Source organism: Pelmatolapia mariae, linkage group LG10_11 (genome assembly GCF_036321145.2).
Source record: "Pelmatolapia mariae isolate MD_Pm_ZW linkage group LG10_11, Pm_UMD_F_2, whole genome shotgun sequence".
Classification (NCBI taxonomy): domain Eukaryota; kingdom Metazoa; phylum Chordata; class Actinopteri; order Cichliformes; family Cichlidae; genus Pelmatolapia; species Pelmatolapia mariae.
Window position 1 is genome coordinate 21,039,769 of NC_086236.1, and position 11,473 is coordinate 21,051,241.

The following is an 11,473-nucleotide window of genomic DNA, read 5'->3' on the forward strand; positions in this document are numbered from 1 at the left end:
CCTGAACTGAAGGCCTCCAAATATGTGGAGGTACAAACACAGGATAACCTAACATTCAGGAGCTTTGACACGCCACGTTACCCTGCATTGAAGGTAAGACTCTGATTACAATAGAAACATTTCATATTCTTACATTCTTTGGAGAAAGGCAGAACCTGTACTATACAAAAGGCGTGCTGTATAAATCACCAGTCTCAGGGTGTTCAAGGAGCAAAGACATATTTTTCTGCTCTTTTCTGACCCCTGTTTGGTAGATGAGTAACCAGTTAAGGATACAGTGTAAAGTATTAGAGAAAGAGAACCGTCTGTTTTGTTTGTGTGGTTATATTATGAACAGGATAATGTTTGAAATGTCTTTTTATGTAATAGTCTGACTGATTAATCTATTTCAGTTTAAAGTGCCCGTGTAAAGCATGCTCCTGTGGCAGTATCTGATAACCTTTCTGCTGGTTACTGTTCAAATATGCAAAGGTAGGAAACAAATCATGACAATGTAAATGGCTTTCTTTACATATCAGCGGTGTGTGTGTGTGTGTGTGTGTGTGTGTGTGTGTACAGTGTTTGCACACATGTACAGCTGTGGTCACAAAACATATGACACAAATGTATCACAAGTTTTCAGTCAAGCAGCATTTGAGGAAATGCTGTTTCTTGGAATTAGTTAAGGGTCCTCTTCTAATTTTACTGTAAATGGAGTCACTGCTGATGTGCAACTGTTACTGAAAAACACATTTCTGTACTTTTTTTTTTTCATCTTAGTAAATAACCATCCTGTCAGTGATAAAATCTTTAAACAATCTAAGATATCATTTCAAGTTCTTACAAAGTCAGTGTCTAAAATATGCATTTGCTTAGCAGTAGATAGTAGGTGTTTTATGTACAGAGGTGTGTCCTGAGCTTTGGTGCTGTAAGTTTAAGTGAGTCAGTGCCAAATGAAAACTTGTAATGAGGAACAATGAGCTACACCCTGAAACCAATAGTACTGATGTCACAAGATGACATCAGTACAATGTTGGTTTGAGATATTATACAAACAGGCTTTCGGCACCAAGTGATCACAGAAAAAATGGTTTGCATGCTTTAGTCACACTGATGTTAAATCTCTTACGAGCAAACATGTGGCCAAGGTAGCAGCAATACAGACTCAAAACCCGTTAAAAATGCAGTATTGAAAGACAAGATCTACAACAACAACAATGTCTATGCTGGTCAGATCCATAAAGGTCCCACAAATTACATGAGACACACACTGGATATGAGGAATGGAAGTAGTCACTGTGATGTCAGGTTTGAGGCCTTGATTTTGGGGTTCTGCCCTGTTTTAAATCATTTGTAGAATTCACGATGAAGCAAGCAGCAGTATTTAACCGGTAACTCCTCCAAAAGGCTCCAACACTGAATCTATGAATTGGAGAGGTCCAATTCATTGACTTGACTCAGCATAAATGAATGTTTACGAGTCAATTGAGGATCAATTACTGTTGCATTTCATATTAAATAAATACATCCCCTGTACAGGTGAATAAGAGAATTGGTTATAGAGCTCTAAACCAACTTTTATTAATGGGTTGTATTTTTGCCATAAAGTTTGTCATTTTAACACTGGAGTCCAGGTGGATTCACTTAAAGCCTCAAGTGAGCAGTGGAGGTCATGCTGAATCTGTGGCTTGATTGTTCAGAGATGTTAGGGCAGCAAATCGAGGGCCTGCTCAGTTAGCCAGGCAGTTTCATTGTTGTGGCTGATCAGTGTGTTGTGGTTCAGTAGGTGTTTAAAGCCCTTTAAAATGTACTGCAAGTACAGGGTGTCAGAATAACGGGCTATATATATACTGTATATGACACATGCCTCTCAAGATGGCATAAAGTTTAGACGTATAGTATTTAGATGTTGTGCAGTCTTTCCCATGCAATGTCTGCAGAGATCAATTACATAATATCTTATTTACCTGAATGCATCTGTCTTGTTTTGTTTTTTATCTCTTACCAGCTGAGAAATGCGATGAATTTACCGATCTGAATCTTGGTCACTCAATCATTGGTACCAGCCTCAAAGTTCAGTTGTTGCTATACACTAGATTAAATGGGACATGTGGTACCCTCATGTCCCACACCGACCTGTCTGCCTACCCCCAATTTAACGTGTCAAAACCGACCACCTTCATCATTCATGGGTATCGGCCCACTGGATCTCCACCGCCTTGGCTCGACAAGCTCACTGAGCGTCTGCTGGTCAGGAAAGACATGAACGTTATAGTGGTAGACTGGAACTACGGTGCTGCGACTCTGAATTATTGGGAAGCAGTGAAGAACACACGCAAAGTAGCATCCAACATCACAGCTTTCATTAACATGTTGCAGGTATGGCAAGTTGTCTGATTTCAAATGTCACAGAGTGTGTAGTGTGTAGCGATTCTAAAACTGATGTTTTTTCAGGAGCACGGAGCCGATCTGAGCTCCATCCACATGATTGGTGTCAGTCTAGGAGCTCATGTATCAGGCTTCACAGGCGCTAACTTGAAGGGAGAAATTGGAAGAATAACAGGTAAGAGTGGCACTTACACTGACATCACTTCCACTTTCTGATATAGAATTAAAACCTGAAGTGGTATTTTCACTTGTTTTACATCCCTCTAAAACAGGCCAATAGTAAAGCGAGCCTAATTTATGCTTCAGGTCTTAAGAACAATCTTATTTGACTCAATCTAAAGGAGGAGAAAACTTCTTAAGAACTTGTCCCATTGAGAAGTTTACATGATGTTTGGAAACTGACGTGCTTAAGGGTGACATTTTGTAGTGGCTCTTGACTGAGCTTTTAATTCCTAGATTTCCAACTTTAGAAGTCACTAATAGCAAAAGGAGATAAAGCCACTGTTGCTAAAGGGTTTAATAAAAGTTGCAGAGTGTATAAACAATGTGTTATTTGTCATGGTTGAGTTGTGGAGTCAAAGGAACATACCATGCTTTGGGTTTTGCCTGGGTTGGAGCCGCCATGAAAAAAGCGGCACAGTTTTGGTAAAAATCCCTGAGGAGAGATGACGTTCAAAGATCACGCTAATTCTCTGGAGGCTCACTGAGAATATCTGGTTTAAAACAACAGGGAAAAACTGTCACATGGAAAAAAAGATATGTGAAAAAAATGAGAAAAGGAGACAGCTATGAAGGTCAGCTGGGATAAGTGCTTTTCCTAGGTGTTGTCTGAATATTTAAGTTAGGTCAACATTCTCTTTTCTAGTGTTGTGCTTGGGACTGAATTTCAAGCTCGACTGATGTTTTCTAATGTGATGTTTGCAGCACTGGATCCTGCTGGGCCAGAGTTCAAAGGCAAAAACCCAGAGGACCGACTGGACTCCTCAGATGCACAGTTTGTGGATGTCTTGCACACGGACATGGATCGTCAGTCAATCACCTTATTTATTATTATGAAGAATTTGTTTTCTTTACACAAAACAGGCATACACGTTGTGCATATGTGTCAATTTTTTATTGTTATATTACAGTGCTGGGTTTCAGGGAACCTTTAGGTCACATTGATTTCTACGCCAATGGAGGAGCAGACCAACCCGGCTGCCCAAAGACTATTTTCTCAGGTAAGATCAGTAAGTTTAGGAAACTTTTGGTATAAAGAACTGAACTTTATGTTAACAATTTACTTTCTTATCCCTGAAAAGGACAGTATTTTAAATGTGACCACCAGAGATCGGTGTACCTCTTCCTTGACTCTATAAATGCCACATGTACCAGCAGGACCTACCCCTGCTCGTCCTATAAAGACTTTCTGGATGGCAAATGCTTAACCTGCAGCCAGTTTGGTGATGCTGGATGTCCTATTTTAGGTTGGTGATGAAGAACACAAAGATGTAATTTTTTGTCAGCTGATAGGCAGTTACGAAAATCTAAATATGCACATTTTGCCAGTTTGTATTTTATTTCTTTAGATTTTACAGTGTATTATTTAGCGCTGACACAGGTGTTTTAACCTAACCCAGGTTATGACGTCATAAAATGGAAAGACATCCTGCTGGAACAGAACCAAACAAAGGCCTACTTCAAAACAAACGGAAAATCTCCATACTGCAGTGAGTAACAGTTTACTAATAAATACAGTAAGCTATAAAAAATCCTTAATTTCAATACAGCATACATTCTGATTGTCAGCCTGCACTGCCACCTAGTGGTAGAACTATACTTTTTTCAATGGTTTAACACATTTTAATGTGCCACTTTATTAGGTACACCTGTTCAACTTGTTATTAAAGCAAATATTTAATTAGTCAATCACATGACAGCATCTTGGTGCATTTAGTACATTTGCCAGAGGTCAGAGTAGAATGACCAGGCTGATTTGAGCTGTTAGAAAAGCAACAGTAACCACGCTTTACAAATAAAGGTATGCAGAAAAGCATCTCTGAATGGGCCACAGCAACAGATTCAGAAAGTCCTCCTCCTATCAGCTAAGAAAAAGAAACTGTGATTGAAGTGTGCACAGGTCCACCAAAATTAGACAAATGAAGATTGGAAACACATTACCAGGTCTCAGGAGTGTTATTGTCTGCTGGGAGATTTGGATGGTAGGGTCAGAATTTGGCATAAACAACATGATAATATTGATCTTTCCTGCCTTATTTTTGAGATATCCCAGATTGTGCTGGTGTAATGGTGTGTGGGATATTTTCTTGGCGCACTTTGGAGCCCATATTATGAACTAAGCATCATTTGAATGTCACTGTCTACCTGATTATTGTTGCTGACCATGTCCATCCCTTTATGACCACTGCTTCCAGCAAGATAACACGCTGTGTCAAAAAGCTCAAATCATCACAAACTAGTTTCTTGAGCATGACATTTAGTCCACTGTTCTCAAAGGGCCTCCACAGTCACCGGGTCTCAATCCAACAAAGCACTTTTGGGATGTGGTGGAATGAAAGTTTTATATCCTTAATGTGCAGTTGACAAATCTGCTGTAACTGTGTTTTGCTGTCATGTTAATGTGGACCAAAATCTCAGAGGAATGTTTCCAGCACCTTGTTGAATCTATGCCATGAGGAATTTATTTATTTATTTTTTATAAAAAATCTAAATGAACAGTTATGTTTATAACCCTTGAAATGGGGAATGAGCCAGAGAAGCAAGTCAGGTTAAGTGTTTGTTTTTTTATAGTTCAAAACAAAAGACTTGAATTAAAAAATGTCATGTCTTTGCTCAGTGACAAACTACAGGATGGATGTGATGATATGGAACAAGGATGTGCGGTGGGGATACTTGACTGTTAAACTTCATGGCAATGGTAAACAAGCACAGGCAACCATTGACCAGTAAGTCTCCTCTGCATATATAACCAAGACTTGTCTTTTTCTCCATGTTACTACCTTCTCTAACTAATGTATTTTTCCCCCTCATATTAGTAAATCCTTAAAGTTCAAGAAGTTCACAGAGACCGAGCTGTTGGCTGCGTTTGACAAAGACATTCAGTGGGTGGAAAAGGTGTCTGTTAAATTCTCCACTGGGAATGTATTGCAGCCCAAACGTAAGCTCAGAATTCTCCGAATCCGTCTCAAAAACCTGGAACCTAAAGAGAATAAAGCACAGGGGTATGCTAAAATTTTACCTTTAAGAAATGACACGCAGCATCAGCTGGTTTCTTTGTTGAAGCACCTCTTATATCTCCCAGCTGTAGATTTACTGAAGTGTCTGTTTTTTCCCCTCACAGGTCTCTGTGTCGATACGACGTCCTTCTCGAGGAGAACAAAGAGGTCACCTTCAGGCCAATTCCCTGTGAAGAATCCAACTTCTGAGGGGGGGAAAATTGCATAACATTTCACTGCATCACTGCATGTATGCAGAGAGATTCAGCTGATTCTACAGTTCTTCCAGAATTGTACATGAAAAGACCAGGACTGCTAAAACAAAACAAAATATACACAGCAGAACTGTGTAAATCAAATATTTACTGTGTAACAGTTTGTGTTCTGATATGCCATGTGATGTGCGAGGTTTTAAGAGTAATGTGTGTGTGTGTGTGTGTTTAAGAAGATCTAAAAATTATCTCAAGAGCAAAGTTGAGATTGTTTTCTCTTTTTATCTTAACTCATTCATTAGTCATTCGCTGAAAATAGCCATTTATTAGGTGGTGTGGTGGTTCACAATGTTGCCTCACAATAAGAAGGTCTATGTTTGAACCAGCTGGCTCGCTGGGACTTTTCTGTGCAGTTTGCACTGTCCCACAGTCATTTGGGGGGTTGGGTTAACTGGTGATTGATTCTAAGTTGGCTGTCGGTGTAACTTTGAGCGTGGACGGTTGTCCGTCCCTATTGTTAGTGCGATAGATAGATAGTGATTTGTCCAGGGTGTACCCTACAGCTGGGATAGGCCCCCTGCACCTCTGAACTGGATAAGTAGAAGATGGATGGATGGACCAGTAATGTGAATTAGACAGATTATCTGTCACAAATGAGTCAAAAATGTCTAACATAAATAAAGAGTGAAAAAATACTAACATATTTACTTTTTGTGATAGAAAACTAGGGCTGTCAGCGTTAACACACCATCACTATTAACGCAATTAAAATATTTAATGCATTTCACCCATCTGCAGTGCAGAATGGACAAACTTTGGACAAACTGCCCGAAATGCATTGACAGATTAATCCGCGTTAACGTGTTAAAGCTGACAGCCCCTGTAGAACACATAACGTACGACTGATGGATTTTATTCATTTTAGGCACTGGCCTTTGTTTTTGTTTTTTTGTTGCTTGTCTTTGCTTTTGTTCCTGTTTACTTTTTTATGCCAGTATAAATTTTTAACATACATATATCAGTAGTAACTATATTTATTTTTAATAAACACACAATGCACATCAGTACCCAGTAAATTTACATTCTTTGTGCAATCAGAAAGAAAACAAGTGCGATTTTTTTTTCTTTTTACAAGCCTAAAATCTGTGTGCTCATCCATATTACATTATTATAAACAAAATCTTTAGTCTCTGTAAATGAACTGCTGCTTGTCATTTCTCGTCCTCCTCTCTCTTGGAGTCACTGTCACAATGGATAAAAAACCAGTTCAATTATGCCGTAGTACATATTACCACCAATCATTGTCTTAATGGACAGTAATAAGTGAAATCTCATGGAAAACTCAAAACATGTGAGATTACAGTTTCCCGGCTGAATGTTTATGAATGCCTTTGGTGACGTGACAAGAAAAAAACAAGATGTTTGACGTGTAACTGCGCCGGTCGTCTCCAGAGGGAAAGGACAGTTTGCTGCAGCCTCCGTCTTTATGTCTGCTTCCATCTTTGCACTTTCACGAGTGACTTAGTAAAAATATTAAGCCCTCTGAGTCTGCCCACTCAGCAGTCCAAAAAGAAAGGGTAAATCAGAAATCTGATGAATCTGATGAAAGAATAGTCATCTTTGCTCATTTAGACATGTGCTTCTTCATTCGCTGAATTTCCATCTAAAACAGAAAAAAATTGGATTTTGAAAAAAATCTAATCACGATAAATCTTCCTACCTTGAAGTGTTTGAAATACAATGTTACTAAATTTTATTATCCTCGGCCACTTTACCTGTAACGTTAAGCGAATCCTTTTCTCCTCATCCAGCTCATTCATCAGCAGTTTGATTTCTTTGCTGGAATAACAGAATATTGTTAAATTAGCACAGCAAAAACCTGACTGAAAGTACAGTTGGGGTAATGATGCTGGAGGTGTCAAATGCCCTCCAGAGTGAGGATGAGCAGGTAAACAGAAAACTGTGCAGATGCCTACAACTTATAGCTAATGTGCAATTAGGGAAAGACAGCCATACTTGTGCTGAGTCTTCATCTGTTCAAACTGGCCCTTCAGGTCTCTCAGCTCTGTCTGCAGTTGTTCCAGGTTTGGCGAGGCGTGCCCTTCTGGATTTCTGCTGGGCTGTGAGTGTGAGTTGATGCCTGCGGGCAGAGCTGGGTGCAGCACAGCAGAGATAGCCTTTGGCAGGAGAGAGGAGAAAGACTCTGTGGGCACAGTTTTGGTTTCTAATGCCTGTGGAAAACACAAAAGAAATATAGGAAGTTGTCATTTACTGCAGTTTAACAGCTGTGGATTTTACGACCTGTAGCATTTTATTTTATACACTGCTCGAAAAAATAAATAAAAATGAAAGGAACACTTTGAAAACACAGATCTCAATGGGAGGGAAAAAACTGTGCTGATATTTATACTGATATAGACCGTATGATGAATGATGATGCCACATCGTGAAATAGAAATAAAAATGATCAACCTACAAAGGGCCGAATTCAAAGACACTCTGAAAATCAAAGTGAAAAAGTGATGCAGCAGGCTAGTCCATGTTAACAACATTTGAATGCAGCCACTTGAAATGGTGCTCAGTAATTTTGTGTGGCCCACCACGTGCTTGTATTCATGTCTGACAATGTCTGGACATGCTCTTAATCAGATGATGGATGGTGTGCTGTGTGATCTTCTCTGGAGGAGGAACTATCTGCATTTTGTCAACACATTGTCAAACACCACAAGGAACCCACAGGAACACTGCACCAACATAGGGTCTGACAATCCAAGGACTTTATCCTGATAACTAACGGCTGTCAGGGTGCTGCTATCTAGCCTGTAGAGGTCTGTGTGCCCTTCCATGGATATGCCTCCCCAGACCTCCTTGATCCACCACCAAACCAGTCATGCTGAACTACAGGCAGAATAGCGTTCTCCACAGCTTCTCCAGACCCTTTCACGTCTTTCTCACACTCAGGGTGAGCCTGCTCTCATCTGTGAAAAGCACAGGGGGTCAGTGATGGACCTGCCAATTCTGGTATTCTAAGACAAATACCAGTCGGCTCCATGGAGGACGTTGGGCCCTCAGGCCAGCCTCATGAATCAGTTTAATTGTTTGCTCAGAGACATTCACACCAGTGGCCTGCTGGAGGTCATGTTGTAGTGCTGGCAGTGCTCATCCTGTTCCTCTTTGCACAAATGATCAGGTACGGTCCTGCTGATGGGTTAAGGACCTTCTACGCTCCTTTCCAGGTCCTAGAGTAACTGCCTATTTCCTGAAATCTCCATGCTCTTGAGACTGTGCTGGGAGACACAGCAAGCCTCCTGGCAATGGCATATATTGATGTGCTTTCCTGGAGCAGTTAGACTACCTGTGCAACCTCTGTAGGGTCCAGGTGTCGTCTCATGCTACTGGTAGTGACAGTGACCCTAGGCAAATGCAAAACTAGCGAAAAAACACTCAGGAAAAATGTCAGTGTCCTCCACCATGTAAAACCATTCCTGGTGTCTCATTGTTGGCCCTCAGTGCACCTGTTGTTAATTTTATTAACAGCAAAGCAGCTGACACTGATTAACAACCCCCCTCTGGTCAATATTCTAGAAGTTTAATTATCTTGATGCTATGCTCTGATTAAAAAGTGTTAATTTCATTCAGTTTTTGAGCAGTGCACTTACAGGCAGGATGGATCCATTCTGAGTTGTTTGTTGAGTTCCTTCTGGCAGCGAATTCTTTACTTCACTCTGGGTTTTCTTTCGTTCCTCCTCCATCATGAGTGTTACCTGTAAAATAAAGTCTAGTTTGAGACGTCTGATAAGTAAAATACACTAAATGCTGACATGTTGTTCTAGCTGTTGGTGTTTCTTAGTCCCCGAAGATGATTTTCAACATGATTACAAAAAAGGGGACAGATTCACTACAGGGCAAGTACCTTTTAACTTTGTTTTAAGTAAGGAGTCAAAGTAGATATCTTCTGCGTCTCTACGTGTATCTCTCTGTGTGTATGGGGCAGCTCAGAAGAGTTAAATTTATCCCAAGGACAGAGTGACACAAGCAGACCACACCACACACTCTTTTCAAACACAGCACCAAGCTATAAACAAACTGGACGATTAAGAAATGGAATGGCTTGGCTTGTAGATGGCTTTCATTAAAAATGTATACTTCCCAGAGTCCGAAGCTCTGACTGTAACCTCTCATCTACAGCATGAGCTGCGTGCTCATTCAGCTTCTCCGTGATAGACACAACTGACACAAACTCCTCAGTGTCTTTGAGAGAAATGGAGATTACAAGTTAAAACACACCTCGCAGAGCTTGGAAGTCACTGAATGGTCATTCTTAGACATCTCGCTCCTTCTTTTGCACATTTTCAAAGTCTAGATCAACATTCTGCCTCAGACATGCAGTATCCGAGCACAGTAGCATTTCAATACATGTAACAAACAATAGTTGCAAGGCTTACCGGGAATGAGGGCTGAACTATAGCTGCCCATCGTGACAGAGAAGAATACAAGCGCAGAGAGTGAAAGACAGAAAAACCCTGCAGTGCCCTTAAGTCTACATCTACAAATGACAAATGGGAGCAAGTCAGTGGGACACAAATCAACAGAAACCTGTCAGCTCAGTGCAGTCTCACATCATGCTGCTTCTTTAAGAGATCTGTGCTCTTTGTCATGAATCAGCCCAACAGCAGAAATATTTCTTTATCAGTGAGTGTGAGAGAGAGACTACATGTGTAAGAGCAGAGGCAGCTGTTTCTCTCATGCCACAGCAGTGAACTAACGTGCAACACATGCTGGAGCCAGTGCAGAGTAGGGAGCACAGTGACAGATTAGTAAACATACTAAACCAATTACCAGATTATTGTCAGTTAAAGCCACGATCCGGAGCGCACGCTCACCTTGTTTTTCCAGCTCGCCGCTGAGATACAGCAGCATCTGCAGTAACTCGACACCACCCATTGTAATCCACAGTGGTCTGCAGAGTATGCCGCGATGAAGAGTGGTGCTGTCCGGTCTAAGTTTAGAGCAGCGCAGCCCCACTCTGCTCCCAAATATCACCGGGGCACAGCAAAGGGCGTCACAGACTGATGGCTGACAGTTGTTTAAACGGACAAACGATGCAAAAAACCAAAAAAAAAAAAAAATCAAGAAGGTTGACGACTTCAGTTTAATTCTCACAAGCTGTTTCAAAACAGTCGTCAAAGGGTGAGCGCGCTAGAGAGGCATATCCACATAAGGTTTGCAATAATGTCTTCATAAAAGGACATTCTTGTGAATGAGTCAGTAAAACGGTGAGTAAAAAAAAAAGAGAGGAAACAGAAGAGTTTCCAAACTCCCTCTACACACATTCACACTACTCTCATAACACAACATCAGACTGTCCTCCTGTCACAGCTCCAGAGATCAGCTGTTGTCGAACGCTTGAAGAAAAAGATATGTCTTCAGCTTAGGTTTAAAAAGTGACCTCAGACAAGCATCAAGTTGTCTGGGGTCACTTTGGAGGTCATTCCAAAGTGTCAGTGCCACAAGATGAAAGCCATGACCCCCTTTCTGTATACCTTTCAGCTGTGGGATGGGTCAGGAGTGATTACGTTACAGACCTTGAGAATCTTGAGGGAGTATATGTACACATGCATTTCTACCAAGACCATTTAAAGCTTGAAACACAAGCACTATCACTTTACTTTGTAAGGG

General features: G+C 40.8%; 2 protein-coding genes across 2 annotated transcripts; one reads left to right on the forward strand and one right to left on the reverse strand.

Annotated features, from left to right (window-relative positions):
* Window positions 1-9: 9 nt before the first annotated feature.
* Window positions 10-5,792, forward strand: lipia (lipase, member Ia). The gene is made up of 11 exons (XM_063487490.1): window positions 10-93; window positions 393-471; window positions 1,988-2,358; window positions 2,434-2,542; window positions 3,292-3,393; window positions 3,498-3,587; window positions 3,669-3,833; window positions 3,987-4,076; window positions 5,204-5,312; window positions 5,403-5,588; window positions 5,708-5,792. The coding sequence occupies exons 2-11, from the start codon at window positions 414-416 to the stop codon at window positions 5,790-5,792; spliced, it is 1,365 nt and encodes a 454-aa protein (XP_063343560.1). The 5' UTR covers window positions 10-93; window positions 393-413.
* Window positions 5,793-6,867: 1,075 nt separating this feature from the next.
* On the reverse strand, window positions 6,868-9,615 carry si:dkey-71d15.2 (SH3 domain-containing kinase-binding protein 1). Its single transcript, XM_063488297.1, has 4 exons — window positions 9,454-9,615; window positions 7,811-8,025; window positions 7,570-7,633; window positions 6,868-7,457 (listed from the first exon to the last, which is right to left on the reverse strand). The coding sequence occupies exons 1-4, from the start codon at window positions 9,547-9,549 to the stop codon at window positions 7,419-7,421; spliced, it is 414 nt and encodes a 137-aa protein (XP_063344367.1). The 5' UTR covers window positions 9,550-9,615; the 3' UTR covers window positions 6,868-7,418.
* Between the last annotated feature and the right edge of the window lie 1,858 nt (window positions 9,616-11,473).